At 51.2% G+C, this 26,481-nt stretch overlaps 1 protein-coding gene across 1 annotated transcript in view; it reads left to right on the top strand.

Annotated features, from left to right (window-relative positions):
• Positions 1 to 26,481, top strand: part of LOC101316782 (cadherin-23) — a 387,052-nt gene that overhangs the window by 110,890 nt on the left and 249,681 nt on the right. The window contains exons 5-7 of the mRNA XM_073793692.1: positions 19,978 to 20,120; positions 20,807 to 20,854; positions 20,961 to 21,053. Of these exons, the coding sequence (XP_073649793.1) occupies positions 19,978 to 20,120; positions 20,807 to 20,854; positions 20,961 to 21,053 (284 nt within the window). The remainder of the gene's footprint in view (positions 1 to 19,977; positions 20,121 to 20,806; positions 20,855 to 20,960; positions 21,054 to 26,481) is intronic.

Below are 26,481 nucleotides of genomic sequence, written 5' to 3'. Positions count from 1 at the left end.
GATGGGAGGAGGGGAGGAGCAGTGTGCTTTTGTAGCCAGGGACCAGCCTAGAGCAGAGGGTAGGAGGGGAGGGCTGAGATGGGATAAATGGGCAGGGCCTAACTGCAGTAACATGGCTTAAGGTGGTAACACTGTCTACCAAGGTTTCCCCACGTATCGTCTCACACCAGGCCTCCAACAGAGGAGGCCAAGTATCACAGTCCTCATTTTATAGATAAGAAACGGAGGCTCAGGACATAGCCACAGTTACAAAGTCAGTACAGGGGAGGCTGGACTTGAACTTGGCATGGCAAACTCCAGCTTTCTTGCTCTTCGACCATTTCTCATTGCCTTAGGCCACGTTCCCTAGAGACAGACTCTGAGGTGGAGATCTGTATGCTGGAGGCTAACCCGGGTGTGCGGGAGTGAAGGGAGCAGGATTGGGCAGAGGGAGAAGCTGGGCTGTGCTGCAGTTGCAACGGCGGCCTCAGTGGTCCTCAGGGGAGCTCTGGAGCTGGGATGATCCAGACTGAGGCAGGGGGCCAGGCCTTTGTAGCCTCCATCAGTCACTCACAGGGCACAGACTGTAACCTTGGGCAAGCCACATGCTTCCTGCCCTCCCCCTGTTGGTAGAAGCTGCCGCCCTCCCTCACCTCTCCAGGATATAGCTATAACACATTGTTCCCTCTGCCTGGAATGGTCCTCTCCTCCCTCTCACCTACAGAACTCCAGCTCATCCTCCAGGTCCAAGTTCACATGCCATTTCCTTTAGCTCTAATATCTGGTCGAGGTATATAGCAAAGTAAAGAACAGTAGACTCCCACTTGTAAAAAAAAGAGAAATAAAGTATATATATGTATATATCTGTATATATGTATACACACATATTTGCTTGTGAATTTATAATATAAACAGATCTCTGGAAAGATACATAAGAAACTGCAAACAGTAGTTGCTTGCAAGGTTAAGGACCGAGTGAGTGGGTGGGGGCTTTTTGTGCCTTATGAATTCTGAGTGATATAAATTAGATCAATTATTTAATAAAAGTAAAATAAATCAAATAATTATTAAAAACACAAAGAAAGAATGGTTAAATCATTTGGGGGGGTAGGGCCTAGCTGCTTACTTTTCTCTAATATGGCCTATCACCACTGTAATTAAATAATTGATGGTATAATCATTTATTTCGAGTCCGTCTCCACCCCCAGATCATAAGCTTGGTGAAGGCCATCTCGTCCACCACAGTCACCCTGTGTGCAGCACACCTAACGAGCAATTGAGGAGATCCAGTCTTACGTCCCCAGGCCGGCTGCTGCTTCTCCTTCACCTGTCTCCTTCCCCCACCCCACGCATAAAAGCAGCCCACTTTCTTTCCATTTTTTGCTTATTAATGCTCTTTATGATCACTCATGCCAGAGGCCAGCCTAGAGGCCCTTTACATAATACATCCATCCTGTGCACGGGGCGGAGAGTCATTGCATACATAACGTGCAGGCATCTGCATTCCCTGGGCCATGGTCCCTGCCCTTGCCTGTACCTTTCTGAGAATCTCAGCTACTGTCCTCTGGGTGCTTACCCCATTCCCTGCAAGGGAGCCAGGGTCAAGCTCTTGAGGGAGTGGGGAGATGGGCCATGGACATGTTACTTCATGTGGCTAAATGCATGCTCTGATAGCAGCCAGCACAAGCATCTTCAGGGGTGGGTCAGGGACGGCTCCTCCCTCCCCCGCCCCCCCCCCCCCCCGCAAGGAGGTATCTGGACCGAAATATGGAGGAGAAGGCGCATACTGGGAGAAAGGAAGTGAAGGGCCTTCCAGACAGAGGAACTTTGGCCTTGCACCTTCTCCTGAGTACAGGATGCTGTGAGTTTGGGTACAGTGCTCAGAGAAAAAGATGGGAACCCTACCACCCAGGAATGAGGGCTACCTGCCAGTCCTGGGCCTCCAGGGCTGCTGCATTTGTCCACAGAGTCTTTTTTTCTCATGCTGCCCAGGCTCCTCTGACATCCCTTACCCTGTTCTTGGTTAATCACTTGTTTCCACCAGCTAACAGTGTACACCAGTGATCTCCTGTCTGCATTTTGTTTCCACACTGGCTTTACCTGGCCCACTCAGGGATCCTTTAAACCTCTGTTTGGTTGCCAACACCTAAACGCTGGGAAATTTTTTATCAAAACATGGATTTCCAGTTTTCGTTGATTGGATCTGGCCACAATCAGATGGCTGCCCCCTTTAGATGGGACACATACGCCCTGCAGTTCAGCACAATCCCCACCTGAACCTCTTCGTTCATCTCTGTTTCCAACCTGACCCCGGGTGACATTGAGCTATGACTTCATTGATTCCTAAAGAGACTAATTAAATAGCCCGAACGTGTTTTTGTTTCACACTTGTTACTGAAAGGTATTTTTGCTTCATAGCGAATTCCAGGTTGGCATTTTCTTCCTCTCAGCGCACTGAAGATATCAATCTATTGACTTAGGCGTCCATTGTCATATTTGAGGAATTAGTTCCAGTTTAAAATGTTGGTCCCTTGTTGGTAGTCTGTATTTCTTCTCTGGCTGCATTTAAGATATTCCGTTTTTCTTTGGTGTTTTGCAGTTTTGCTATGACCTGCCTGGTGTGAATTGCTATGTAAATATTTATCCTGCTTGGGTTTCGCTGGGCATCTTGCATCTATACATTGGAGTCTTTGGTCAATTCTGGAACATAATCTCTTCAGATATTGCTTCTGCCCATTCTTTGCTTCCGGAATCCCAGTTAAATATAGGTTAGACCTTTTAATTTTAGCCTCTTGCTTCTTACCCTCTTGGCTATATTTTCCATCTCTGACTCTCTGTGCTACCTTCCGGATAATTTCATCAATTTTATCTTTCAATCCACCACTTCATTTCAGCCATGTCTAATCTTCAGTAAAACTAATGCTTTTGAAATTCTAATGATCATATTTTGATTTCTGGGAGCTCTATTTGATCCCTTCTTTAAATTTGCTTGCTCTGTTCCTATTGGCATCCTCTCTTTTGGTTCTTGAAGCATAGTAAACATTTTATATTCTCTGCCTGATAATTCCAGTATCTGAAGTGTTTGAGGTCTGATTATGCTGTTTTTTCTTCAGGTTTGCGGTCATGGTGTTTAGTGTGTGTGTGTTCATTTTGACTGCAAGACCCTCATTTGGTTGGCAAGGTGAGGGGAGGGATTGTTTGAGACCTGAGACCTTCAGGTGGGTCACTCCAGAGACGATTTATATTCGTTTTTAGTAAGCACTGAGGCTCACTACTTGTCTGGGGCCACTCTAAATTAAAATTTTTTGCTTAGGGATTTTTGGACACCCAGACAAGGTGAAATTGGACTGCAAATGCATCTGAGGGCGATCTCGTGGTTATGAATCCTTGAGGGCTGTACACCCCTTTCTATTCATCACCATGATTTCAGAGAGGCATTTTGGTTTCTTTTAAAGACTCCTAGTTTGTGTGGGGTACAGATTTATTTCTAGTCCACCCTTGCACTAAGGGTGTGATTCTTGGGGTCCCTGCTTTGGTGGGGATGGTTTTCTATTAGACTTCCTACCCTGAATAGGGTATGGCAGACCCTGGGCTTTTTTCTCCTCTTCTTTGAGCCCTGGGGGCTCTGACAATGAAAACTCAGATTTACCTGGTTCAATAAACGGCCCCGAGGCATCAGGTAGCCCCTCTGGGTTTCTTCCTTCACTTGGTATTTCTGGTCCAGGCTGAGCCTCTGAGAGGGCACTGCTGCGTGCGATGTGGCCTGGCTGCGGCTCACTCGGGCACCTTTAGACTTCACCCCCAGTGCTGTCTTCCATCCGACACCCCTCGCTCACCAGCTGCCTGCCCATGCACCCCCCAGGAAACACAGTCACCTTGAGGTCCCCAGTCCAGTAAACAGGCTTGCATGGTTTGGGGCACATAGTTGAAGTCCAACAAAATACCACCCCCTAAACTTGACCTGAGCCTCGGCACCTGTTTACCACGTAAGGGCTTTGAACCATAGTGATGGTGGTTAATTTGACTGAGTTACCTTTGAAGGAATCAGGTTTTTTTTTTTTAACAACCTAAACTAGGGTCACAATCTATGTCCTTCATTTGTGATGCAGCTAGAAACATCACACTTTGTTCTCTGAGGTTGTCTTGCTATATTCTGTACAATTTGTGGGAGGAAGGGGGTACGGCAAAGTTGAGGCAAAAGAGCGCTTAATCGTGACAGAAGAGAGCAGGGTGTTAGTCCTAACTCTGTCACTGTATAGGGGACCTCGACTAGCCCCCTCCCGGCTGTAGGTCTCAGGGTCCCTGTAAGCAGCCTGAGGGCACTGCATGGTGTCTGAGACTCTGGGCAGCTCTGGTATTCTGTGATTCCCACTAGAGTCAAAGGACCCCTTTCTCCACGGGAGCACGGCAGGTCCAGGGGGGTCACACTCAGGGGCTCTTGGCCGCACTGTGCACAGCTCCCCACAATGCCACGTCGGCCTCGGGGAGAGGGGTGGGAAGACAGCCAGTGCCTCCTGCATCTGCCTGGTGGGTGGTGGGAGACTGTCGCTGGCATCCTGCCACGCCCTCTGACCTGCTCTGGTGGGGAAGTGGTCCTCTGCCCCCTGGCTGCGCAGCCCCAGGCCCTGTCGCAGTGAAGGACAGAGGTACCTAGAGGAGCTGAAATGCATGTCCTCTGCCTCCCTTTCTAGGCTTCTTGAAGCACCGGCAGTTTTCAGAAATCAGTTTGAGAGGGGAGACTCTGCCAGAGAGAGTGAAAGAGGCCAGGGTCTTGCCCACAAGTTTCCAGAAGTGAATTACACCCCGATGTTCAGAGAATGGGGGCACTGAAAGCCATGGGGGAAGAAGTGTGGGGGCCAGTCTCCGTGCAGTACCTTGGCTAAGTGGCAAGGGGACCCCTCTGCAACCCACCCTCATCTCTTCACTTACTTGTTCCCACCTCTTGTCCACCAGTGATCACCATTTCCACCACGTGGGACCTGAGAGCTTCCAGCTCTGTCCACAGGGGGCGGGGAGGAAGAATCTTGATTCCAATGGGAAGAGGACCTCCGAGGACTCCAGGAGTTTGCCCTTGGCCCAACTAAAGGATAAACATACCCAATTAATAATATCCTCCCACCCAGGCAGTCACCAGGCAGGTGGCCCCTGGGAAAGCTGTCTGGCTCATTCTCTCTTTTCTCTGCTCCTCAAACAAACGCAGCAAGACACTCCTTGGGATGTGCCTAGTAGAAATTGGGGATGGAGTCCTTGGCACGGCTTTTAGCATTACAAGAACCACGCTCCTACAAACTCTAGAACCAGATTGCCTAATGTTTATACAGCGATGCACCCCTTCATTCATTGATTGATTCATTCACTCATTCAGTTGCTCAGTAGACACTAACCAAGGCCCTGTCCTGCGCCAGGCACTGGACAAGGATCTGGGGATCCGGCAGGGAACAGGGTCACAGTCCCCGCCCTCAGGCCTGCTCACTGTCAGGTGGGAGAGTCAGGCTGGAAGATTAGCCACTCGTTAGGATGCAGAGTGCAAAGTGCTTTGGTTGGGGCCTGCTGTGGGAGACTCAAAGCCTCTATGGGATGTCTGGCATTTATGAAGTGCTTCCTCTTCTGTTGTCTGGCTTGGGCCTTGCCACAGCTTTCTAAGGCAGGAGCAAGGCCAGCGAGGTGGCAAGGTTTGCTTAGATTACACAGATGGGGCTGGGAGTGGGCCTCTGACTCTAGTTCCAGGAGCCCGCACTGTACACCTCTGTTAAGAGAACGTGTGGCCCCTGGACAGCCCCGTGCCTGGGGGTGTGGTGGTGAGGGCCTGGAATGAACGGCCAGGAAAGCGCTTTCTAAGTGTTGGGTATTGTGCACATATCTAGACTTATTATGATTATTATCTCAGGTGTCAGGCGATCAGAAATTGGCCTGAGTGAAAAGCATCTCACCTGCCACCCAGCTAAGGAGGCCCAGGTTGCCTATTCATGAAGCAGTGATTTATAACCAGGCAGGGAGATGGGCAGTCTGGAGGAGCTGTCTCAGGTTCTGCACTCATGTGTTCCCCTCCGTGACGGAGATTCTGATAGGCTCTTTGGATGAGAACAGCTTACTTGTTTATTTGTTCCTTTACTCATTTGTTCATTTGCTTATCCATCCGTCCACCCACCCACCCACCCGAGAAAAGATATGCCTGAAGTAAAGTCAGCCAGAAAACTTCCTGGCCCAATGTATCTCTCCAATCATTATTTCCTGAACCACTGATGTCCTCTGAGATGCTCTTGGAAGAAAGGTTTTCTTGGCCAAATAAATTTGGGGAAAGCTGTATCTTCTCTACCACCTTGTGGAGTTTCACAGTGCACGTTAATGTAATAAAGGCTCTGAGAGGTCCTGCAGGAAAGAAACCTATTTAAATTTTTTTAATGCAGTGTTCCCTAGACCTTCGCGTCCAAGGAATGCTTTTTCATGGAGTATCCATTAGTGTCCCTCCTCGGGAATTAATGATTCGTGAAATACACTTTGGGAAGCATCCCTTTAAGCACAAAATCTTTTTTTAATTAGAATGGCTTGCATGGAATATGCATAAGACCTATTTTATATGCACCTGCCTCCTTACATAGGGATGACTCATCATTCAGCACTTCCTCGGCACATCATCGCGCGCATCGCCGCGAACAGCGCTCTGTGATGATGCATCGTCACTGACCCGAGCTAGAGAAGGGACTTAGAGTATTTTAAGTTTTCACTTTTCAGAGAGTTTTGATCTTTCCCTTTTGTGAGCAGCAGAAGCTGTTGATAATTGCTTCTTATTATTGTTCACGTACCTGCTTGAGATGTCTATAAATTGAAAAAGCAAAGAACCAGGCTGATTATAATTGTATGGAAAGTAAGGGTAAACAGGCTCTGAGTGAGGACCTGACCATAACTCTCTTTTTCATAATGCGCTTGAAATTTGGTGCATGGATTTCGTACCATGACTTTTAGCTGCTCAAAGACCTTTGGGGCTAATTTCCTGCTTTTCGTCTATGTTCTGGATAAGTGAATACGTGGATGTGACTCTTGGATGTATGGAGTGTTACTAAATCCCCAGTAGAGGACAGGCCCCTGTGAATCATTTGGGGCCAGTACTGAATAAGAGCACTGTTTTCAAGGTCAGCTGGTCCCGGATTTGAATTCTGACTCCACCTCTTTTTAGCTGTGTGATCTTGGGCAAGTTGCTAAACCTCTCTGAGACCCAGTCTCCTCATTTGAGTGTGGGAATACCTTTCTCACAGGTTTCTGGTAGGTATTAAAAGAGATTGAGCCTGTGAAGTGCTTAACAGAGTGCCCATCAGACAGTAGGTGCTCAATGAATGGTATCTAGTGGCAAGGCCGGGACTAGGGTGAGACAAGCCAGGTGCCCAGGGCACAAAAACTGGGGGGTTGCTCTGAGACTTGTGCAAGTACAGGGTCAGCACTGAGAGGGAGTGCCACCTTAAATTTTGCATCCCGCGTGCCTCTCTTGTCTCATGCCCTTGCTAAGTGGGATGCTGTCACCCCACAGTTGTTCTCAGAGACCGAGGACCTGGGAGGCCTCCAGTTAGATGAATCGACCCATGCTCACCTAGAGAACGAGCCCACCACCTGTAATGGCTTCCCCCACCTTAGGCGGCAGGTGAGCCTGCTAAAAGGACTGGCCCCAGATGAATAAAGGCATACCTGTGGAGAGATGGGACGGGGGATAAGACGAGTGGGCAAGCTTGCTCACCTGGACCCTCCAAGGTCGGGAACCACCACGGTGCGCCCCCCAGCAGCCCCTGAGTAGGGGCAGGGCCTCTGCCAGCTGGGCTGGACCCCACCTCCCTGGCAAAACTTTGAAAAACACAAACAGTGGCAAGAGCAGCATTTGCATAAATCTCATTAGAAAAAGTGCAAGTTTCATAAATCTTGTGATAAATTAGTGCGTTATCATTCTCAAAGTGATGTATTAATTTTAGGGCAAAATGAATGGTGCTGTGATCATTGTGGGTAATTATGAGTCTCCTCAAAGAGGAAGTGATTTCTGGAGGGACTTGTCTGGCCTCCTTCTCAGTGGGAGGTGGGAGGGGGAGCAGGGGGGAGGGGAAAGGTGTCTTTCTCACCTGCTCTTCTACTTGCACCTTAGTTCCTTAGTCTCCTTTCCTGCTATTTGGCGGTGAAAAGAAGCAGCCCCTTGGGTTTGGGGGCCCAGGAAGGTATGAGATTCTGAAGCCAGGCCCTAAGGTCCAAATTCCCTTTGAAAAGAATTTTAATTGACTAGGACCCAAGCCCATGGAAGTTCTAACCCTGTGGTTCTCAAAGTTGTGGTTCCAGACCAGCAGCCTTAGCATCTCCTAGGAACTTGTTAGAAATGAAGATTCTGAACCAGGAACTCTGGCAGGGGCCTGTGAATCTGCATTTTAAACAAGTCCTCCTGACGGTGCTGATGAGGTGGGAGGGAACCTGTACTCTAACGCGGTGATTATCTGTTGGCTGCACACTGGAATCACTTGGGGGAATTAGAGCAGAATACTGATGTCTGGGCCCTGGACTAGACCAATTAATTAAAACAGAACCCTTAGGGAGTAGGGCTGGGGCATCCTTATTTTGAGAAGCTCCCTAGGTGATGCTAATATGAAATAAGGTTGGGGTTCCCTGCTTTAAAACCATGTATTTACTTCTTTTTTTTTTAATATTGGGACTTGGAAAAATTTGAACATGGGAAGGGGCAACCGAGCAAATAATTTTTTTCTTTTCCTGCCCCACCTGTGCAATTGGCCTGAGCGGAACGTGTCTGGGGGCACTGCTGTAGCTGGGGACCCACACGTCTGAGGCTGTAGAGTCCCGTGGAGGAAAGTCATCAGGAGTGGCTCCAACTTCGCCAAGTGGAAACACCACCCAGATCAGTCATTCCCAATCTTGCTGGCACGTTAGAACCGCCTGGGGATTTAGAACTTTCCAAAGCCTGGCTGTACCCCAGCCCGATTAATCAGAGCCTTGGGATGTGGGACAGAGGCACAGGGATTGTTTGAAAGCTCCAGGTGACTCCGGGGTGCTGACAACCACTGACCTAGAGGTTTTCCTACATCGTAGTTTCTTGAATTAGTCCTGGAGATTGAAGGAATCTCAGGGATCGTCTAGACCTTCGTTATCAACCTTGGCTGCCCTTTGGAATCATCTGGGGTTTTTTGTTTGTTGAGAATTCTGATGCTTGAGTCCCTTCCCCCAAAACTCGGATGCACTTAGTCTAGGGGGTACAGCTTAGCATCTGGAGTTGCAAAGATGCCACAGGTGATTGTGACGTGCAGCCTGGCCTGAGACCCGCTGGACTGAGATACCCCATCGTTTGCAGGAGAGGGAAGGGACACCCTGGAGATGCAGCCTGTTAGCAGAGCCTGGCCTCGCTGTGGCGGCTCTCACCGGGGGGCTGTGCTGATGGGTGACAGTGGCATGGCTCACTCCGAGCTAGGGAAATGTGAGTGTTGACAGGGTGCGTGAGAGGCAGGAGGGAAGCACCGGGTCCCCCTGAGCAGGAAGGAACCAGCACGTGCCTGCGAGTGTTTGGATAATCTCTTCTAAGCCTTCAAGGGCTGGCAGTGCTCTGTTTATTTTAATGATAATGTCAAGTTCAATTTGCCATTATTTTTCCACATTTCCTTTTGTAAAGTTAATTGAACAGTTCAATGAATTGAAAAGTTTCAGGAGAAGGGCAAAAAATACCCACCCCACTATTATCACTGTGATTAAATCTGGTAACTACCACTTGGGCTTCCCGGCCCCGTAGGCCAGGGAGCTGCAGCAAGGACTCAGGAAGGTCAAACGGAATATTCTGGAGCCCCTTTATTCATGGCTGTTTCATGCTCAGGCTGCTGTTCTTGAGCAGAAAAGAATATCCGGTCTACCCTGGACCCGGCTGTCAGCCCTGACGAGTCAGGCTCTTCGCAGCGTGTTTCAACCAGATTGGAAAGCCTTGCTAGCTGGGGCTGGGTCATCTATGCCCTTCTGTCCTCCACAGTGCCTAGGACACAGTGTGGCAAACAGAATCACAAAATTGTAGATATTTTAGCTGGACAGGACCTTAATGTGGTGCAGTGGAAAGAATACTGGGGAGCCCAGGACCCACCTGAGTCTCAGCTCTGCCACCTGTAGCTATCAGCTGGGTGACCACGGATGCGTCACTGAGCTGCGCAGCCCCGCTCTCTTTGGCTTGTTGGCCTCATCAAGAATGTGAACTTGTGGCACGTGTACGGCTACCCCTTCCCCTACTCACGTCACGTGTCTCTAATGGGTCACAGCATCCTTTGCTCCTGAACGGAGGTTCAGCCTCGAAATCCTTCACCACACTGCCCACGAAACCATGCCCTGGGGACCAGCCTGGCACCTGAGCTGAGACCCACTTGCCAAGTTGGATTCGATTTTCCCCAAGGACCTCTGTGCTTTGGCCATTGATGTCAGCCCCCTCATAGTGTCAGTGGGGAAGGGGAGGCTCAGAGAGGTGAATGACTTCCCCACAGTCACACACGAAGTCGTGGCTGAACGCCATCCGGTGCCAGCCTTGTTCTAAGCCCCACTGCTTCTGTCTTAATAAAGGGACTTCACACTGAAGCTGCCTTCCTCTTGACACTTCTTCTGTGTCCTTTGATCCTATGCCCCAAGTGCCCCCACTTGCCAAGTGCTCATCCTCGGGGTCACAGCCCATGAACCAGGGGGAAGGGTAGGAACACAGTTCTTCCTCCATGCAGGCTGTGACTAGACTCCAAACCCATGCTCACGCTTCCCAAATGTGCCTGTGAAAGGCCAGGAAAAGCACGTGGCATAAGAGATATGTACGTAGGTCTGTTTTGTTCACTGCTGTATCACCTGCCTAGAGCAGTGCCCAGGACAGAGCAGGTGCTCAGGCAATGCTTGCCGAGTGAATGAATGAAGGACTATAATTGCTGCATGGGGATTAGAAGGGTCACCGAACAATCCTAGCTCTGCCTTGTGTGAGCTGTGTGACTTTAGGCAAGTAGCAACCTCTCTGTGACTCATAAGCTTATAGGGGCTTAGAGCACGTTGGTGTCTGCTGCCGGGCGAGGCAGCCCTTGGCGTCGATGGCTCTATCGCCGTTGCGCCAGAAGCAGAACAGCTCTGGGATTCTGAGACGCAGGCCCAGGTTCCCTCAAATATTTAATGTCTGGTCTTTGCTCTTGTGCTTTATTACTTTAAAATAACAGCAACGCGTAGCTCCTGTCCTTCCCCGCCACCAAAGCCTCTGAGCTTATATCACTCTGCACTGTTTAATGTCTCTCTCTGTTCTGCTGAATTAGCCTGTCCCCTTAGCCATCAGACACCTGTGTGCCCAGATGAGCCAGCTGCCCCTTCTCCGACTCTCAGGAAGACCTCGCCATCTTCCTGGCTGGTGATAAGTGGGCTGTGGAAAGCCAGGGTAATGGAGGGGCGGGCCCATAGTCTGTGCCTCAAGGGTGCTCACTTTCAGGCCAGCCAAGTAACCCAGGAGTCCAGAGCAGCCTAAAACATGGAGGGGGCCTGGGGGTCTCCCTGGCGGTCAGTCTCCCTGGGGGTCTCCCTGGAGCAAGGAGACGGAAGCCTCAGATTGGGGCTTAGTAAAAGGCTTTTTGATAAAACTGTGATGGCGGTGGAGGGAACGTGAATTCTGAGTCAGACAGACTTGGGTTCAAATCCTTGTTCTGCTGCCTCCCAGCTATGTGATCTTGGGTAGGTTATTTTACCCCTTTGAGCCTCAGTTTTCTCATCTGTATAGTGGGCATGCTAACCTCTCTGGGGCCATAGTGAGAAATCGATGACAGAGAATGAATGAAAACCATTGAGTTCTAATTGAATGCTAGTTTCTTTCCCCCAAGCACTTCATGCCATCTACGCTGAGTGGACGGAGCTGTAGGAGAGAGAGGATATGAAGAGGGCCTGCGGGCTCTGGAGACAGAGACAGTTCCTTTATCCGGACAAGGGTGTTCTGATGAACGTGAGGGCGTCGGCCAGTGCAGGGCAGGCTTGGAGAGAGGGGGCCGCCGCACATCTCACTGTGGTGTACGTGGGGCCCAGGACCACAAAATAACCCCCAAACAAAGTTGGCTGCCCTGAGGTCAGACCAAGCTCAGGACCCCAGGGCACGAGAGGAAAGGAGCCTGACTGAAGGCAGGAGAGCGGGGAGGGGAAACCTAAGACAAATGAGATTATCCCCAGGAATCAAGGCACTTAACTGGCCTGTCTGATCCCAGAGGGGAAACAAATGAGATTGCAGGCTCCACGGCCAGCCCAGGCTCTACGGGGCTCATCTCAGGGGAGAGGGGGAAGGCAGCAGCCCCTGGCTCCAGCAGAGACCAAGGCCGGAGCAGCTAGGTCCCTCCGGACCACGGGTTGGGGGTGAGGGGGTTTCCTCCCTGAAGGGGGTGGGGCTTGTGCAGGAGGCCCAGGGCCATGGGGCGGGGCGAGTGGTTATTCTCAGAAAGATCTGGGAACAACCCACGGCCTGTAATCTGGGGTTGGGGGCCTACCGTCTGCTACTCCTTGCTCAGCCACTCAGCCATACACAGCTCTGTCTCAAGCAGCTGTCTCCCAGCCAGGACCCCTGCTCCTCGGCTGTTTTTTGGTTCTCATTCCGCTGTAATTAGTCCTTGTTTCTGAGCTCACCTGTAGACTCTAAGTCTGATTCTCTCCCTCCTAACTGCCCTGAGCCTGATAAGAGCAGACTGCTAGATCCTTGGCCCCTGGTTGGGAAGGGACAGTAGATCACGGCTGATGTGAAGTCCTTTTAGGTCACAGATTGCAAAAGGTTTGCTCTCACATGCCTTTGAGGATTGATTAGTAGTGGCTGTATGGAACCCAGTGTTGTGAAGGATTCTGAAGTTGAATATAGACTCAACAGGAAAGGGAGCTGTGATTGATTAGTAATGTTTGCTTGAGTAAGGGAACGAATGGACCAGCTCCTCGGTCCCAAGAGATGAGTGATAGTTAATCACGGAGGGGTGGGAAGATTTGCCAAGCGTGTCCAGAACGTCAGCCTCTACCTTCAAGGGGTGATGCCCGCTCCCTGCTGTGCAGAGGTACAGACAACAAATCAGGGAGATATTTATGACAGAGGTAGCATTTGAGGCATGCATGTAAGGGTGACCAGGATTTGAGAGGCAGTGAGAGGAGGAAGGGACTTGCAGGCTGCAGGAGCAGCAGCAGCACAGGTATAGGAACAGGCGAGGCCCCAGTACGATTGAGGGATGACAGCAGGGCTTTGGGCTGAGCCCAGAGGGTGTGGTGGAAACGTGACCGCGACGGGCCAGGGGGTTAAGGACAGGTTGGGAGGAGCATTGGCCATTCAGTGAGGGATTTTGTTTTAATTCTGTGTGAGCTGTGGGAGGTGTCTAAGTAGGGTGTGGCACGATCAAAGGTTTGCCTTAAGAAGATGATACTGTAAGGAGGAAGCACGGTCTACGCTCCTTACCCTTGATTCATTCTGTAGCACCCTCCCTGGGTTTGGGGAACATAGCTTCCATCCTTCCCCGATCCAAAACATAAAAATGGGATAAAAGGCCGCGCAGCCTGCCGCTGCCTTTCCTGAGCTTCCGGCCACCGCTGCTCTAGGAGGTAAAGACTCTCAGCTCCCCAGGAGTGCATGACATGCCAATCCCAGGCCTCACCCATCAGGGCAAATAACAATAATAACGGTAACAGCCATCTCAGCAATCAGCATGGGCCCAGCAAGGCTGCACAGGAAGCTAGGATTGTCCGCCCCTTGCCTGGCAGACGATGCGGCCTGCTGCTGAGAAGCTGAGGCCATTGTGGTGGATGTGTCACCAGCCCTGTGCCTCCCAGGGAGGGGCATTCGAAACCTGCTGAGCAGATCCCCACTCCCACCGGGGCCCCTGGCCTCCAGGACAGGGTTCACTGCCCGAGGATGGGGTACTTGGGCCCTAGGATAGGGTACACTGCCCAGAATGGGGTACTCGACCCCATGGTGGAGTACATGGCCCCAGGATGGGGTACCTAGCTGCCAGGAAAGAGTACTTGGCCCCAAGAATAATGTGCATTGCCCCGATGACCCCCAGGGTAGAGGTCATGGCCTTGGGATGGGGTACAGGGCTGTTCCTGAGAGAAAGGACCACGAGCCAGTGCCCCAGTATGATTCCACCTGCATCCAAACCCAGGTGCTTCTGGTCTGAACATTGGTAGGTTTTGATTATCTGTGCTTTTTCCTGTCCATAGTGTGCATAATTAAGAGTTAACTTGCTGTACTCTCTCCTCTTGTCGTGGCTCAGAGATCTTCATGACTTCGGGGGGGGCTATCTTCTCCCGACACCCCTAGGCGGTTGGCAGCATTCATTTATTTACCCAACGACTATTTACTGAGTGCCTCCAGGATGCCAGCCCATGTTAGGCTTAGGGATACGTCAGGGAACACGACAGGCCAGGCCGCTGCCCCCGTGGAGCTAACACGAGTGTGTTTGTGTGGCAGATGGGGGGTTGGGGCAGGCAGTCAGCAATTCAAGTGAGTAAACGAGATCATTTCAGAGGAGGGAGGGGCTGGGAAGGCAGTGACTTGGGGTGTGAGGACACAGTGACGAGACATCTCTTTAGACAGACTCTACCTGTATGATGGAGCATTTGAGGAAACTCTCTCCGAGAAGGTAGCTCATGGCCTGAGAGGTGAATAATGAGTAGCATGTAGTGACCTAGGGTTGGAATATTCCTGGCAGAAGACACAACCAGGGCAAAGGCCCTGAGGCAGCCACAGAGTGTTCAGGATCAGAAAGAAGACCATGGCAGAGGGGGGTAAGCCCGGGGACCCCTCTGTGAGACGCAGCGGGAGGATTATCTCAGGTCAGGTCACTGGGGCCTTAGATGTGATCTGGTTTAAGTTTTGTTTTTTAAATCTTTAAATTGTGGTAAAGTACACATAACCTAAAATTTACCATCTTAACCATTTTTAAGTACAGAGAGTGTTAAGTACATTCACACTCTTGTGCAGCCAATACCCGGAATTCTTTTCATCCTGTAGAACTAATACTGAACCCATTAAACAACAACTCCCAACCCTCCCTCTCCACAGCCCCTGGCAGCCTCCCTTCTACATTCTGTCTCTATGAATTTGACCCCTCTAGGGACATCACGTAAGTGAAATAATACCAGTGTTTGTCTTTCTGTAACTGGCTTATCAGCATACGCTTAGCACAGTGTCCTCAGGTTTCATCCATGTTGTAGCATGTGTCAGAATTTCCTTCCTTTTTAAGGCTAAATAATTTCCATTGGCTGTAGATGCCACATTCTTGTTTATTCATTTTTCCATCGATGGACACTTGAGTTGCTTCCACCTTTTGGCCATTGTGACTAATGCTGCTATGAACATAGGTGTACAGTGATTTAAGTTCTTTAAAGTTCCACTTTCCACCCATGAGGTCAGGCTGGGCCCTGAGCTGGGTTGGGTTGGCACAGGGTGGAGGGGCCAGCCTCTCTGGGTTACCCGTCCGCTGTGGGTAGGGGAGGCCAAGAGCAGAGAGTCCTCCGGCAGCACTAACTGAGCTGAGAGCCCTACGACCGAGCCTTTAAATCATCCTGGGTCCAGAGGAGCTTTTCTCTGCATCTAAAATGTGAGCCGTAAGCCAGACTGACTTACAGGCAGTACCCACTGGTCCAGTTTGTTTATGGCCAGCATCCTTTCTGATTGGTTGGTGCCTGTACTGTGGCCACTGTTAACTATTTGAATATCACCCTGCTATAAACCAGTCTCAGGCTGTGTGTCAGAGTCTCTTGCGGGGAGAATGGGAGCTGCTGTTTAAACGTTTAAACTCTGGGGTGCCCCCCAGCCGATCGAGGCAGCAGGGCTTGGGAATCTGTATTATCACAAGCACACTGGGTGATTCTGATACCATAGTCTTAGGAGGTCTTACGAAGCAGAAGCAGGCCTTGTGATGAAGATTCAAGTGCAAATTGTTTATGGGGAGGAGATTCCAGGAAACACAGGTCGGAGACTGAGGACATGAGACTGGGAAAGAAAGGAAGCCATAAAGATGCTTCATTAACCAAGTCACCTCAGTGGGCAAGTGGAGATGAGTCCCATAGGGGACCTCCAAGAGCCAGTGTGGAACACAGCCTGTGAGTTACCCCCCTGAGAGGTGAGGGAGCTGGGGCGTTTATCTACCAACTCTTTATCTGCCATCTTCCATCTCTCATTCATTGAGTGCTGCTACCAGGGGCATTAGTTCCCTGGCACTATTGGCGTGTCCTGTGTATGGGTAGAGCAGTCTCTGATGGCCAGAACCCTTCAGGCCTGGCAGCTGGAGGTCGGGCTGGTGTGTGTGACAATGGTATGTGCTAAGGCGTAGCGGGCAGGGTACCAATAGCATCGGCTACGGAGGGCTGCCGAGCTCCCATCTCTCTACCATACAGGGAGCGCTCAGCCCTGTGAAACATTGATTATCCTTCTTACCACTGAAAAGAACTCCAGGCCTCATTCATTGTTGGCAGAAATTTAAATGGTGTGATTACTATGAAAAACAATTCGGTGGTTCCTCATAAAGTTTAACAAACATAGAGTTTCTGTATGACCCAGCAATTCCACTCCTAGGTATATACGCCCCCTCCCCCAAATTGAAAACAGGTGTTCAAACAAAAACTTGTCCACAGGTATTCATAGCATCATTATTCACAATAGCCAAAAGGGGGAAACAACCCAAATGTCCATCAGCTGATGATGTGGGTAAATAAAATATAGCACACCCGTCCAATGGAATACTACTCAGTCATAAAAAGGAATTAAATACTAATACATGTTACAAGTGGATGATCCTTGAAAACATTATGCTGAGTAAAAACAAAAAGCTAGCACTTATCGTATGATTCTATTTATATGAAATGTCCAGAACAGGCAAATTTGTAGAGATAGACAGTGGATTAGCAGCTGCCAGGGGCTGAGGAAAGAGGGAATGGGGAGGAATGCTCATGGGTGTGGGTTTCCTTCTGGGGTGATGAAAGTGTTCTGGAAACAGATAGTGGTGACGCTTACAACACACTGTGAATGTACCACATGCCACTGAATTGATGAAAATGATACCTTTTACGTTATATATATTTTCCCACAATTAAAAAAAATTAAAAAGAGCTCTAGGTATTGCACAGCCTGAGTTGCAGGGTATACTGTTTCCCAGGTGGGAAACAAACCCAGAGTGTGGTGTGTGTACCCCAGGATCCCACAGCCGGTTGGTTCTCCTGAGGGGCTGCTTCTGGGGACACTGGGCAGAGGTTGGGCCCCACAGCTTGGCTTCATTCCTGTCTGAATGGTGCACACAGAGGTTGCTTGAAGCCTCCCTGATGGGGAAATGAGCTGCTTGTCCTGGAGAAGCCAAAGCCAGGCCCGGCTTCTACAGCGGACAGTTGGGCGGGGCGGGGGGGGAGGGGGTATGTGCCCAGTGGGAAAATTGCAGGGCGTCTTGTCTTAAATATAAGATCAAATTGGCACCTTTAATTAGTACACTTAGAAAAGGTCACTAGCAATTACCTGGGACACAAAGAAGGCATGAGCAGGCAAGAGCCCGTGAGGAAGCTGAAAAGGACCATTTTGAGCAGCACATAATTGAGGGGAAAATGGATAAAAGTCCAGGAAATTACAGGGTGGGTGACAGCAGCTGATGGCCCCATCCCTGTCCTGCCCAGCGCTCCCCTTCTTGGGAGAGCCTGAACATCGAGCCTGAGAGAGCCGTTTGGGATACTGGACCAAGTTGTATGACCTTGGCTGGAGGGTCGGTGTGGCCCTTCCGGAATCCCATCGGCCAGCTGGGAGCTTGGCCCCGTATTCTCCACCTGGGCTGGGCCCTGAAGGAGGTTGGCAGGTGAGGTTTCCAGTCCAAGGGGCCGCCGTGGACTCATTGCTCTACTGGGGACAAGCAGGGCCCCCACGGGCCTCAGTTTCCTCATGTGCAATCTCCCAAGCCTTGGGAAGTAGCTCAGTGTTCCTCAGACTTTGCCACTAAAGGACCCCTGAGGGTATCAGAAAGGAACTGTGTGTCCCCGACAGTCAGGGGGAGGCTGGAAATTCTTTCACAGTTTTAGGTTGTGTCTTTAAAAATGAATTGAGGGCTTCCCTGGTGGCGCAGTGGTTGAGAGTCCGCCTGCTGATACAGGGGACACGGGTTCGTGCCCCAGTCCAGGAAGATCCCACATGCTGCGGAGCGGCTGGGCTCCTGAGCCATGGCCGCTAGGCCTGCGCGTCCGGAGCCTGTGCTCTGCAACGGGAGAGGCCACAACAGTGAGAGGCCCGCGTACTGCAAAAAAATAAATAAATAAATAAAAGAAAAGCTCATCGACATTCTCTTCTAGATAAAATTCCCAGAGTTTAGAATCCTTCCTTCCTTAGCTATTAATAGACCATCAGAGCTATTCAGTAAATATGAGAGTCAGTATGTGGGAAAGAAAGAGTGTCTGTCTCATTTTATAGGGTAAATGGAGGCTTTAAAAGAAGTGATTTGCCAAAGGCCATGGTTCTAACGTAACTACTCCTTGAGAATCAGATGGAGACCGTAGACCCTCTCTGCAGAAAATGACACACTGTACACTCGGAACATTTTGCACAGTTCCTGGCAGTTTAAGGACTCTTGAAGCTAAGGTGACCGGCTGAGCCGGTTGTCTGTGATGTCCTGCTTTTGGCACATATCCTGGGAAATGCCTCAGTCCTAGACAAGCCAGGATGGTTGATCGCCCGACCTGAAGCCTACCTTGTGAGGGATGCTGTGAAGCCCAGGAGAAGATGACCTACTCTAGGACTTCGTAGGCAGGGCTGTAGGCCAGGCATCCTGATGCCCAGGGTGGTCTCTGGCCAGGGCTTTGTTTCTTGGTGAAGGCAATACCATAGTCCTCTGATGGAGGACAGGAGCTAGACTTTGTCACCCAGCTCTAGCCTGGAGTTCCCTGAAGGTGCTCCAAATCTTCCTAACCTCTGTGTACCCTAGTGGTTACCATAAGGCCAGCACCTAATCACTGTTGAATGAATGCCAGGTTTTGTAAAATTTTCTGAATTAGAAAATATTGCTTCGTACTTTTCCTTTTCTATTGTGAGATTTAAATACATTGAATGTACCACAGGTTTGTTTGTTTTTAAATCTATCTGCCTAAAAAAAAAAAATCTATCTGACTGTTCATGGACACTTTTTTTTTTTTTTTTTTGGTTTCCAGTTTTAGGCTATTATGAATAAAGCTTCCATGAACATTATTGTACCAGGAAAAAAAAAAAAGAAAATATTGATTCCATTTGCAAAAGACAGAAATCCAACTCAACTTACTTAGGCAAAACCAAAAAAAAAAAAAGAAAAAAAAGGGGGGGGGGGTGATTTATTAGCTCATACAGCTGAGCAGTCCAGAGGATGGAGCTAATTGCTAATTTCAGGTATCGTTGGCTGCAGACCCTCAAACCATCAGGAATCTCTCTCCATGTACCATCTGGCTCTGTTTTCCTCCTTGTTGGCCTCAACCTCAGGCAGGCTCTTCCTCTGGTGCCAAAGATGGCTGCCAGAAGGACCAATTTAGCAGCCCCAGTAGAAGGAGAGCAACTCTTTCCCAGTTCCAGCAGACTTCCAGCAGAAGTCCCGGGGTTGGCTTTGATTGGCTAGTTTGGGTCACATGCTCATCCCTGAACCAATCACTGTGACCAGGGAGATGGAGTGCTCTGAGTGGCTAGGGCTAAGTACTGTGCCCATCTTGGAATGTAAGAACTGAAGGGTTGGGAGCTTGCACTCATCTGAGCCACTTGGAGGACTCCTCTAAATTAAGAAAAGAGGACAGTCAGAAGTCACAGAACGTGGTGAATGACAGTTCCCTATTACACACTGTGACAAGTGACCAGGATGGAGGCAGGGAGCCCGGAACAGAGCCAGAGATGCACAGGGGTCTGCGGTAGTCAGTGACCTGCTGGTGGTCTGTTGGGCGGCTGCTGCCCACAGGGACTCAGCCACCTGAGTCAGGTGCTGAAGAATGGATTAACCTCCCGTCTTTGCCCTCTGCTCTCTCCTGCGGGTACTTCAGGTTCCTCTGTGACCCAGTTGCTGGCCCGAGACATGGACAACGACCCCCTGGTGTTCGGCGTGGTTGGGGAGGAGGCCTCCCGCATCTTTGCCGTGGAGCCTGACACGGGCGTGGTGTGGCTCCGGCAGCCGCTGGACAGAGAGGTATGACCTGCCGTGACCTCTGCCCCTGGCCTTCCCTAGGGAGGCAGAAGCACACATTGGGGGGGGATGGCTCGTCGTCTTCTGACCCTGAAGCAGCATCTTCCTGCCTGAATGGTGTCCCTCTTCCAAGGCCAGTGCTGATGTCTGGACTTGGGGTTAGAATAGGGTGGTTTGGGGTGTCTCCAAGTAAGGGGCGACACTGGATAGGCAAAAGGGACAGTGACCTCGGGTTCATCCCCTGTAGAACAGCGGCTCCACGGAGTGTGCACATCTACACCCCCCAACAGATGTTCCCCCAAAGGACGTTTTCCCGAGACACAGGTAGCCCTTAGCACGTTAAGGGAAGAGTTTGAACAAAACCCCAACCCCTGCTTTCTCCTCACTTTGAAGTGGCCCCAGAGGTGACTTGCTCAAGATCACACAGCCATTTAGAGACAGAGCCCAGATTAGAGCGAGATTCCTGACTCCTAATCTACTGCTCTTTTATGGGAAGGGTCCATGTTCTGAACCTACTTCCCCAGCCCAGAAGGCACTGCTTATTCTTTAGGGAAGCCTTCAGTTATCCAGTCCCAGACCAGCTCCTGGGGCAATGCTGGCGGGTCTCCAGCACCAAGTAGGGCTCCGGACGCAGGGCCTCAGCTCCCCTCTCTAACTCTGACCTCCTCCCTCCCTCCGTTTTCTTTCAGACCAAGTCGGAGTTCACGGTGGAGTTCTCTGTCAGCGACCACCAGGGGGTGAGTGTCCCCTAAGGCCCCTGCTTCCCCGGGAGGCGGGGTTCCTGAGCCCTTGTGTAGAAGGCGGCTGGAGGCTGATGCTAGCTCCCCACTCTTGTCTTGCCAGGTGATCACGCGGAAGGTGAACATCCAGGTCGGGGACGTGAATGACAACGCACCCACATTTCATAATCAGCCCTACAGTGTCCGCATCCCTGAGGTAGGGGCCCCCAGGGTCACACTTGAGGGACGTTGGGGGCCTGCTGCTCTGGGGCCACCGGCGAGGAGGCTGATGCTGGAAAAAGGGCATTTCCAGCTCCTCTCCTGCCCACACCTCAGCCCAGCACGAGCTCTGGTCGGGTTGGAGACTGAGCCAGCGCCTCTGAGGGGGCCTGTCTGCTGGCTGCGGGAGCCTTGTGCCTGAGAGAGGGCCTGCCTTGGATGAGCGCTCCCAACTCCAGCCGGAATCAGGGACAGGACAGAGGTTGGGAGGGGCAGGTTGCACGTTTTTTCCGTTTACAGCCAGTGCTTGCCTTGGGCAGGTACGTTGGCAGGCTAACCCCAGGCCCCCCAGCTTTGGCTAGAGCAGGTCCCCCAGGATGCAAAGTGCATGCAGTGCCTGGAAGGGGCTTTCTTTCTTGAACCCTGCGCTGTCTTGCTGGCCTTCGGCTGCTTTGGGTTGTCTGTGTAACTCAGTGTATTTGCACGAGTGCGTGTGGGTGAAACCATGCCATTGCTCGTAGCTGAGAAGTGCACATCATTGCATTACAAACAGTTCGTTAATAAGCTGGCTGCTGGCTCCCGATGGCCCCAGCGTTCTCATTGCTTACTGTCCCTCTCCCCGGTGGCCGATGGCAGTCTTCTGGCCTGACAGCAATTCAAAGACCTTGAAGGTGGAGGGTAAAGAGCTTCTAACTGGGTGTCCCTCAGGCCTGCCCTCGGGGCTCTGGGTTGGGTGGCAGCAGTAAAGGTTTGGGATGGGAATGATGGGAGATGGAATCCACTGGGGAGAGGCAGCCTGGCACCATGGCATTGGAGTGCTAGCCCCTTTATGTTATAGGTCATTGGATCAGGAAACTGAAAGAGGTTTAGAAAATATCTGTTCAGTTTATAGATGAGAAAAGTGAGACTCAGTGTGGGAGAGTGACTTGCCCAAGGTCACACAGCTTTGACTTTGAGCCTCCTGACTCCCAGGGCAGCTTCAGATTCCTCAGGGATGAAGAAACCTGATCTCATGCCTCTAAGTTCCGGTTGCTGGCCCTCCTTACTCAGCTGTGAGCCAAGGGTCCTGTGCTTGTGCCAGACAGAGTGAAGTAGGACAGATGTGCAGGTGGGACACACCAGAGGTACTCATGCCCTTCCCCTGATGGGGTGGGACATAGGGAGAGAGAGCCTGCAGTCCCAAGCATGGGGACACGGTGCCCTGAGCTGTGGCCGGTGTGCCCAGGACTGCAGCTTGGCTCCGGGCCCCCGCTCATTTGGAAGTCTCTCTAATTTAATGGTCTCTACGTGCCAGCCTGCACTCTAGTCCCGGGCTCAGAAACCAAGGGCACAGCTCGGAGTTAATGAGCCTTGCACCCATTGCTCAGCTGCCATCCTGGCAGGCATGGCTGCCCTCTGCCTTCCCTCACGGGGGGCAGCAGACAGCAGCAATAGCAAGGGGATGAGGGGTCACATCCCTGCTTCCCAGCCCTTGGGCCAGGGCCAGCCTTTTCCTCTCTCCCTTGCCAGGAGAAGATGTGACCTCCAATACCACCCTGTTGGAATCCCGCAGGATTCTCCAAAGGCCTCTGCCTCCAAGGAGAGAGCCTCTTCAGTCATTCATTCATTTAACAAATATTTATTGAGCGTCTGCTGTGGGCTTGGTGCTGTGCCAGGCTCTCACTGCACAGAGACCTGGGAGGCCAGAGGAATATATAATGAGGGGAGCCAGAACCAGAGGCCAGAGACCCCAGGCCTAGCCCCTGCTCTGCTCCCAGATTGCTGGGTCCATTTGGGCATGTCACTTAACCTCTCTGGGCCATGGTCCTCCTTATCTAATAAAAGCAGAGGACAGGTGGGATAAAATGGCCTGCCTCCTGCCCATCTGATGCGGAGAGGGTAGGCCAAGAGGGGCCGGCTGGAAGGACACACAGTCCTTGGAAGAAGGCCTGTGTGGTTTACTCGCTTGCATGTAAACCTCCCTATCAGGTCACTTAGGTGGCCTGATACTCGATGCCCTGCTCAGGGCTGCTCCGTGTGGCCAGCGGGGATGTGGTGTCAGCTGGATGGAGGCCTGGCCCCTCCTGACCCGAGGTGGCTTGGCACTGACCAGCCCTGGCCTGGGGTGGACACCTGAGCTAGAGCTTAGCTGCCTGGCTCAAGCCCCAGCTGGAGTACCAGGGAAGAGTCTGCTGGTCCTGGCCCAGAATTCAGGCAGGGGTCTCCTGCTTACATTGAAGTCACCCTGGAAACCCCAGGCCCTTGCCCTTGAGAAGCCCGATTCAGTGAAAGAGGCCCTATGGATGTGAATAGGATGAGAATGCAAACCAGAGAGACAGGGGTCACTGCAGACCCTGTGAGGCATCAGTCTTGAGGGGGTGCCAGAGTGATCAGAGAAATCTCAACAGGCTTCCAGGAGGAGGTGGGTTTCCAGGAGAAGCTTGCCAAGGTGAGCAGCAGAGCTCCTGTGTTGTATGGTGGGAAGAGGGAGACTGGAGGTCACGACATCTGGGTTCTAGTCCTGATTGTGCCAGCAACTGGCTGGGTGAGACTTCAGACCTGTCACTGCCCCTCTGCTGCCTTCAACTCCAACAGCTGTTAAACTGGGGAGTTGGGCCAGGCCCCTTCCAGGACTGACATGCCGTGATCTGAGGAGGCATCCCAGCAGGAGTGGCTCCTTTCTTATCCTCCAGTGCTTCATTATTCCTTGAGGGCTGACAAAGACCTCCAGTGGCTGCCTCCATGCACTCAGCTCCTCTTTTGGTCATCCTAGCCACCTGCACACCATCCCTAACCTTCCCAACTTCCACTCCCCCCAGCCCTAGGGGCCCTGATAATGTTTGGGTCTGTTGTGTCCAAAACCCAGGGATAGGCGTGGGGAACAAGTTACAGGGAGGTAAATCTAGGTCCTCATATGGAAGAACTTTCTAATGAGACCCACCCCACAATCTACTCCCCTGTCCTGCTGAGGATGTACTGAGCTCGCCATCCCTGAAGGTATACAAGCAGAAGCAGGAGAACCCCGTGTCTCAGAAGCCATCTAGTACTGAGTGCCGGGGAGGTGATGAATCAGAGGATCCCAAACATACCCCATCAGAATTTCCTGGGGGACTGTTGGGAGGCATATTCCCGGGCCCCTGCAATTCTTTTAATTAATTAATTTATTTATTTGGCTGCGTTGGGTCTTCGTTGCTGCGTGCAGGCTTTCTCTAGATGCGGCGAGTGGGGGCTACTCTTAGTTGCGGTGCCCGGGCTTCTCATTGTGGTGGCTTCTCTTGTTGCGGAGCACGGGCTCTAGGCACACGGGCTCAGTAGTTGTGGCTCACGGGCTCTAGAGCGCAGGCTCAGTAGTTGTGGTTCACGGCTTAGTTGCTCCGCGGCATGTAGGATCTTCCTGGAGCAGGACTCAAACCCGTGTCCCCTGCATTGGCAGGCGGATTCTTAACCACTGCGCCACCAGGGAAGTCCGCCCCTGCAATTCTGAATCAGTAGTTGGGGAACAGGTGGCCCAGGAAGCTGCATTTTTAACTCCATGACGACAGCAAGCCCTGGAGGATAATATCTGTGGCCCTCCCCATCAGAGGGTTTCTGAGAGGTGCTGGGGTAGCCCATCTCTGAGGGGAACTTTCAGCCTGTCAACACCTGCCTAGAGACATCACCCATGGGGACCCACGTCCTCAGGCCTGGAATAGGAGCAGATGGGAGGCGGGTCAAGACCAGGCACTGCCCCTTTCCTGGGAGAAGCTCACCCGCACCCTGCCCACCCAGCCCTGCCCCCTCTCCCTCTGAAAGCCCCTGCCTAAGCCGGACAGGTGTGTTTGGGTTTGTTTGTTCTTGGTGCCCCTCCTGCCCACCCCTCTCCCCTCACTAAGCTGTTCTACATGTAATTATCCATTTTATCAGGGTGAAAGGCCCTGCAATTCACTTGTCGAAGCCCTAACGAGGCAGAGGCAGCGTGGATGCTTTCAAGTCCGTAAAGAAAAGGGAAATCCTGCTAGAACTGGCAACTTAATTCACCGAGCCAGCCTTGACAGACCTCATTAAGCCCCTGTGTATTCATTTCAGGCTAATGGCTGTCATGCTGACTGCTGTTTGATTTGCTGTAATAGACTTTTACGGCGTTCCAATTTGCTCAGACGTGTTTGCCTGTGTCTGTGCCCAGCGACGCTGCTCCAGCACCTCTGTTAGGGGTGCGTGCCCACCTCGCTGACCTTCAGCGTCCCTCCAGCTGTGCCCTGGGGAGGTGACCCTCGGGCCTGGGTGTTTGGGCAGGAGGATGGCGTGAGGTTAGAAGTCAGATGGTGCCAGGTGGCTCCTCGGGTCAAGGAGGGCCTCTGAAGTGTCAGGGATGGCCACGTCATTGAAGTTCTGAGAAGTTCAGCCTCCTTAGCTGGGCAGTGGAGGCTTTTATCCATCTGGCCTCAACCTACGTTTCTCAGCTTATCTCCTGGTATTCCTCACGAATCCTCCTGTCAGCCGAGGGGCTGATCCAGCGCCTCTGAGCGTGTGTCTGTGTCTCTCTCTTTTCTTTGTAAAACACACTTTGTACTGTTCTAACTAGTACTGGAGTGTTTCCTTTCTTCTCTCGGCCTAACTCTATTCTGCCTGTCCTTCAAAGCCCAAATCTGATCCGCTGTGCTTTGATCCACTCAAGTCGTTTGAAATGAACACAAACATTTGTTGAACAGCTATGGAGCAGGGCCCAGGGATTTTCAGCTGGCTTGGATATGCAGGGTAGAAAACACAGACTCTGCTGTTTGCCAGCTGTACAACTTTGGAAGGAATCTAACCTTTATGGAGCTCAGTTTTCTTATCTATAAGATGGGCGACAATATTTGCCATGTGGGGTTATTGTGAGAGCTCTAATAAGGCAGGTAGGAAAAGCCCTTAGCCCAGTTTGTGGCTCATAATACATTTTAGCCACACCATAAACTACAGAATTGAGCCACACTCAGTCACCATAAACTACTGGTGATTGAGGCCAGGGTCTTTGTGCTCAGGGAAGGTAATTTTACAGAGAGAAAAACAAGTAAGTAGATGTCTAACTATGTCTAAATGTATTAAATGCTATGGTAGCTTAGAATGTGCAAAGTAGGGTGGAAGGCGTAGACCTATGGAGGGGACTGTGGAAGGCGTGACCTGGTCTATATATGGGGGCTATTTGTTTGGGACCTTAGAGGATAAGTAGGAGTTTGTTAGTCAGAGAAGCAGATGATGTTGTCTCTGAATATCAGTACTTTCTGTGATCCTTTAGCTTCTTTTCATATATTGGAATTTCCCGAAGAGGAATATGAACTTTAACTCCTGACCAGAGATCCTGCTGAGGCGGGACAGTGACTGTATAGGTGTGTGCGTCCCTTGCAGGTGCCCACTGTTACCTTGTAGAAACAAAGCCAGGCTGGAAGTGGGCCTGGGCCCTCGGGGTCCCTCCCCAGTTTCTGTGATGG

The sequence above is a fragment of the Tursiops truncatus genome, chromosome 16 (genome assembly GCF_011762595.2).
Source record: "Tursiops truncatus isolate mTurTru1 chromosome 16, mTurTru1.mat.Y, whole genome shotgun sequence".
NCBI lineage: Eukaryota > Metazoa > Chordata > Mammalia > Artiodactyla > Delphinidae > Tursiops > Tursiops truncatus.
Note: the sequence above shows the minus strand (reverse complement) of the source record. Positions and strands in the feature narration are given on the sequence as shown.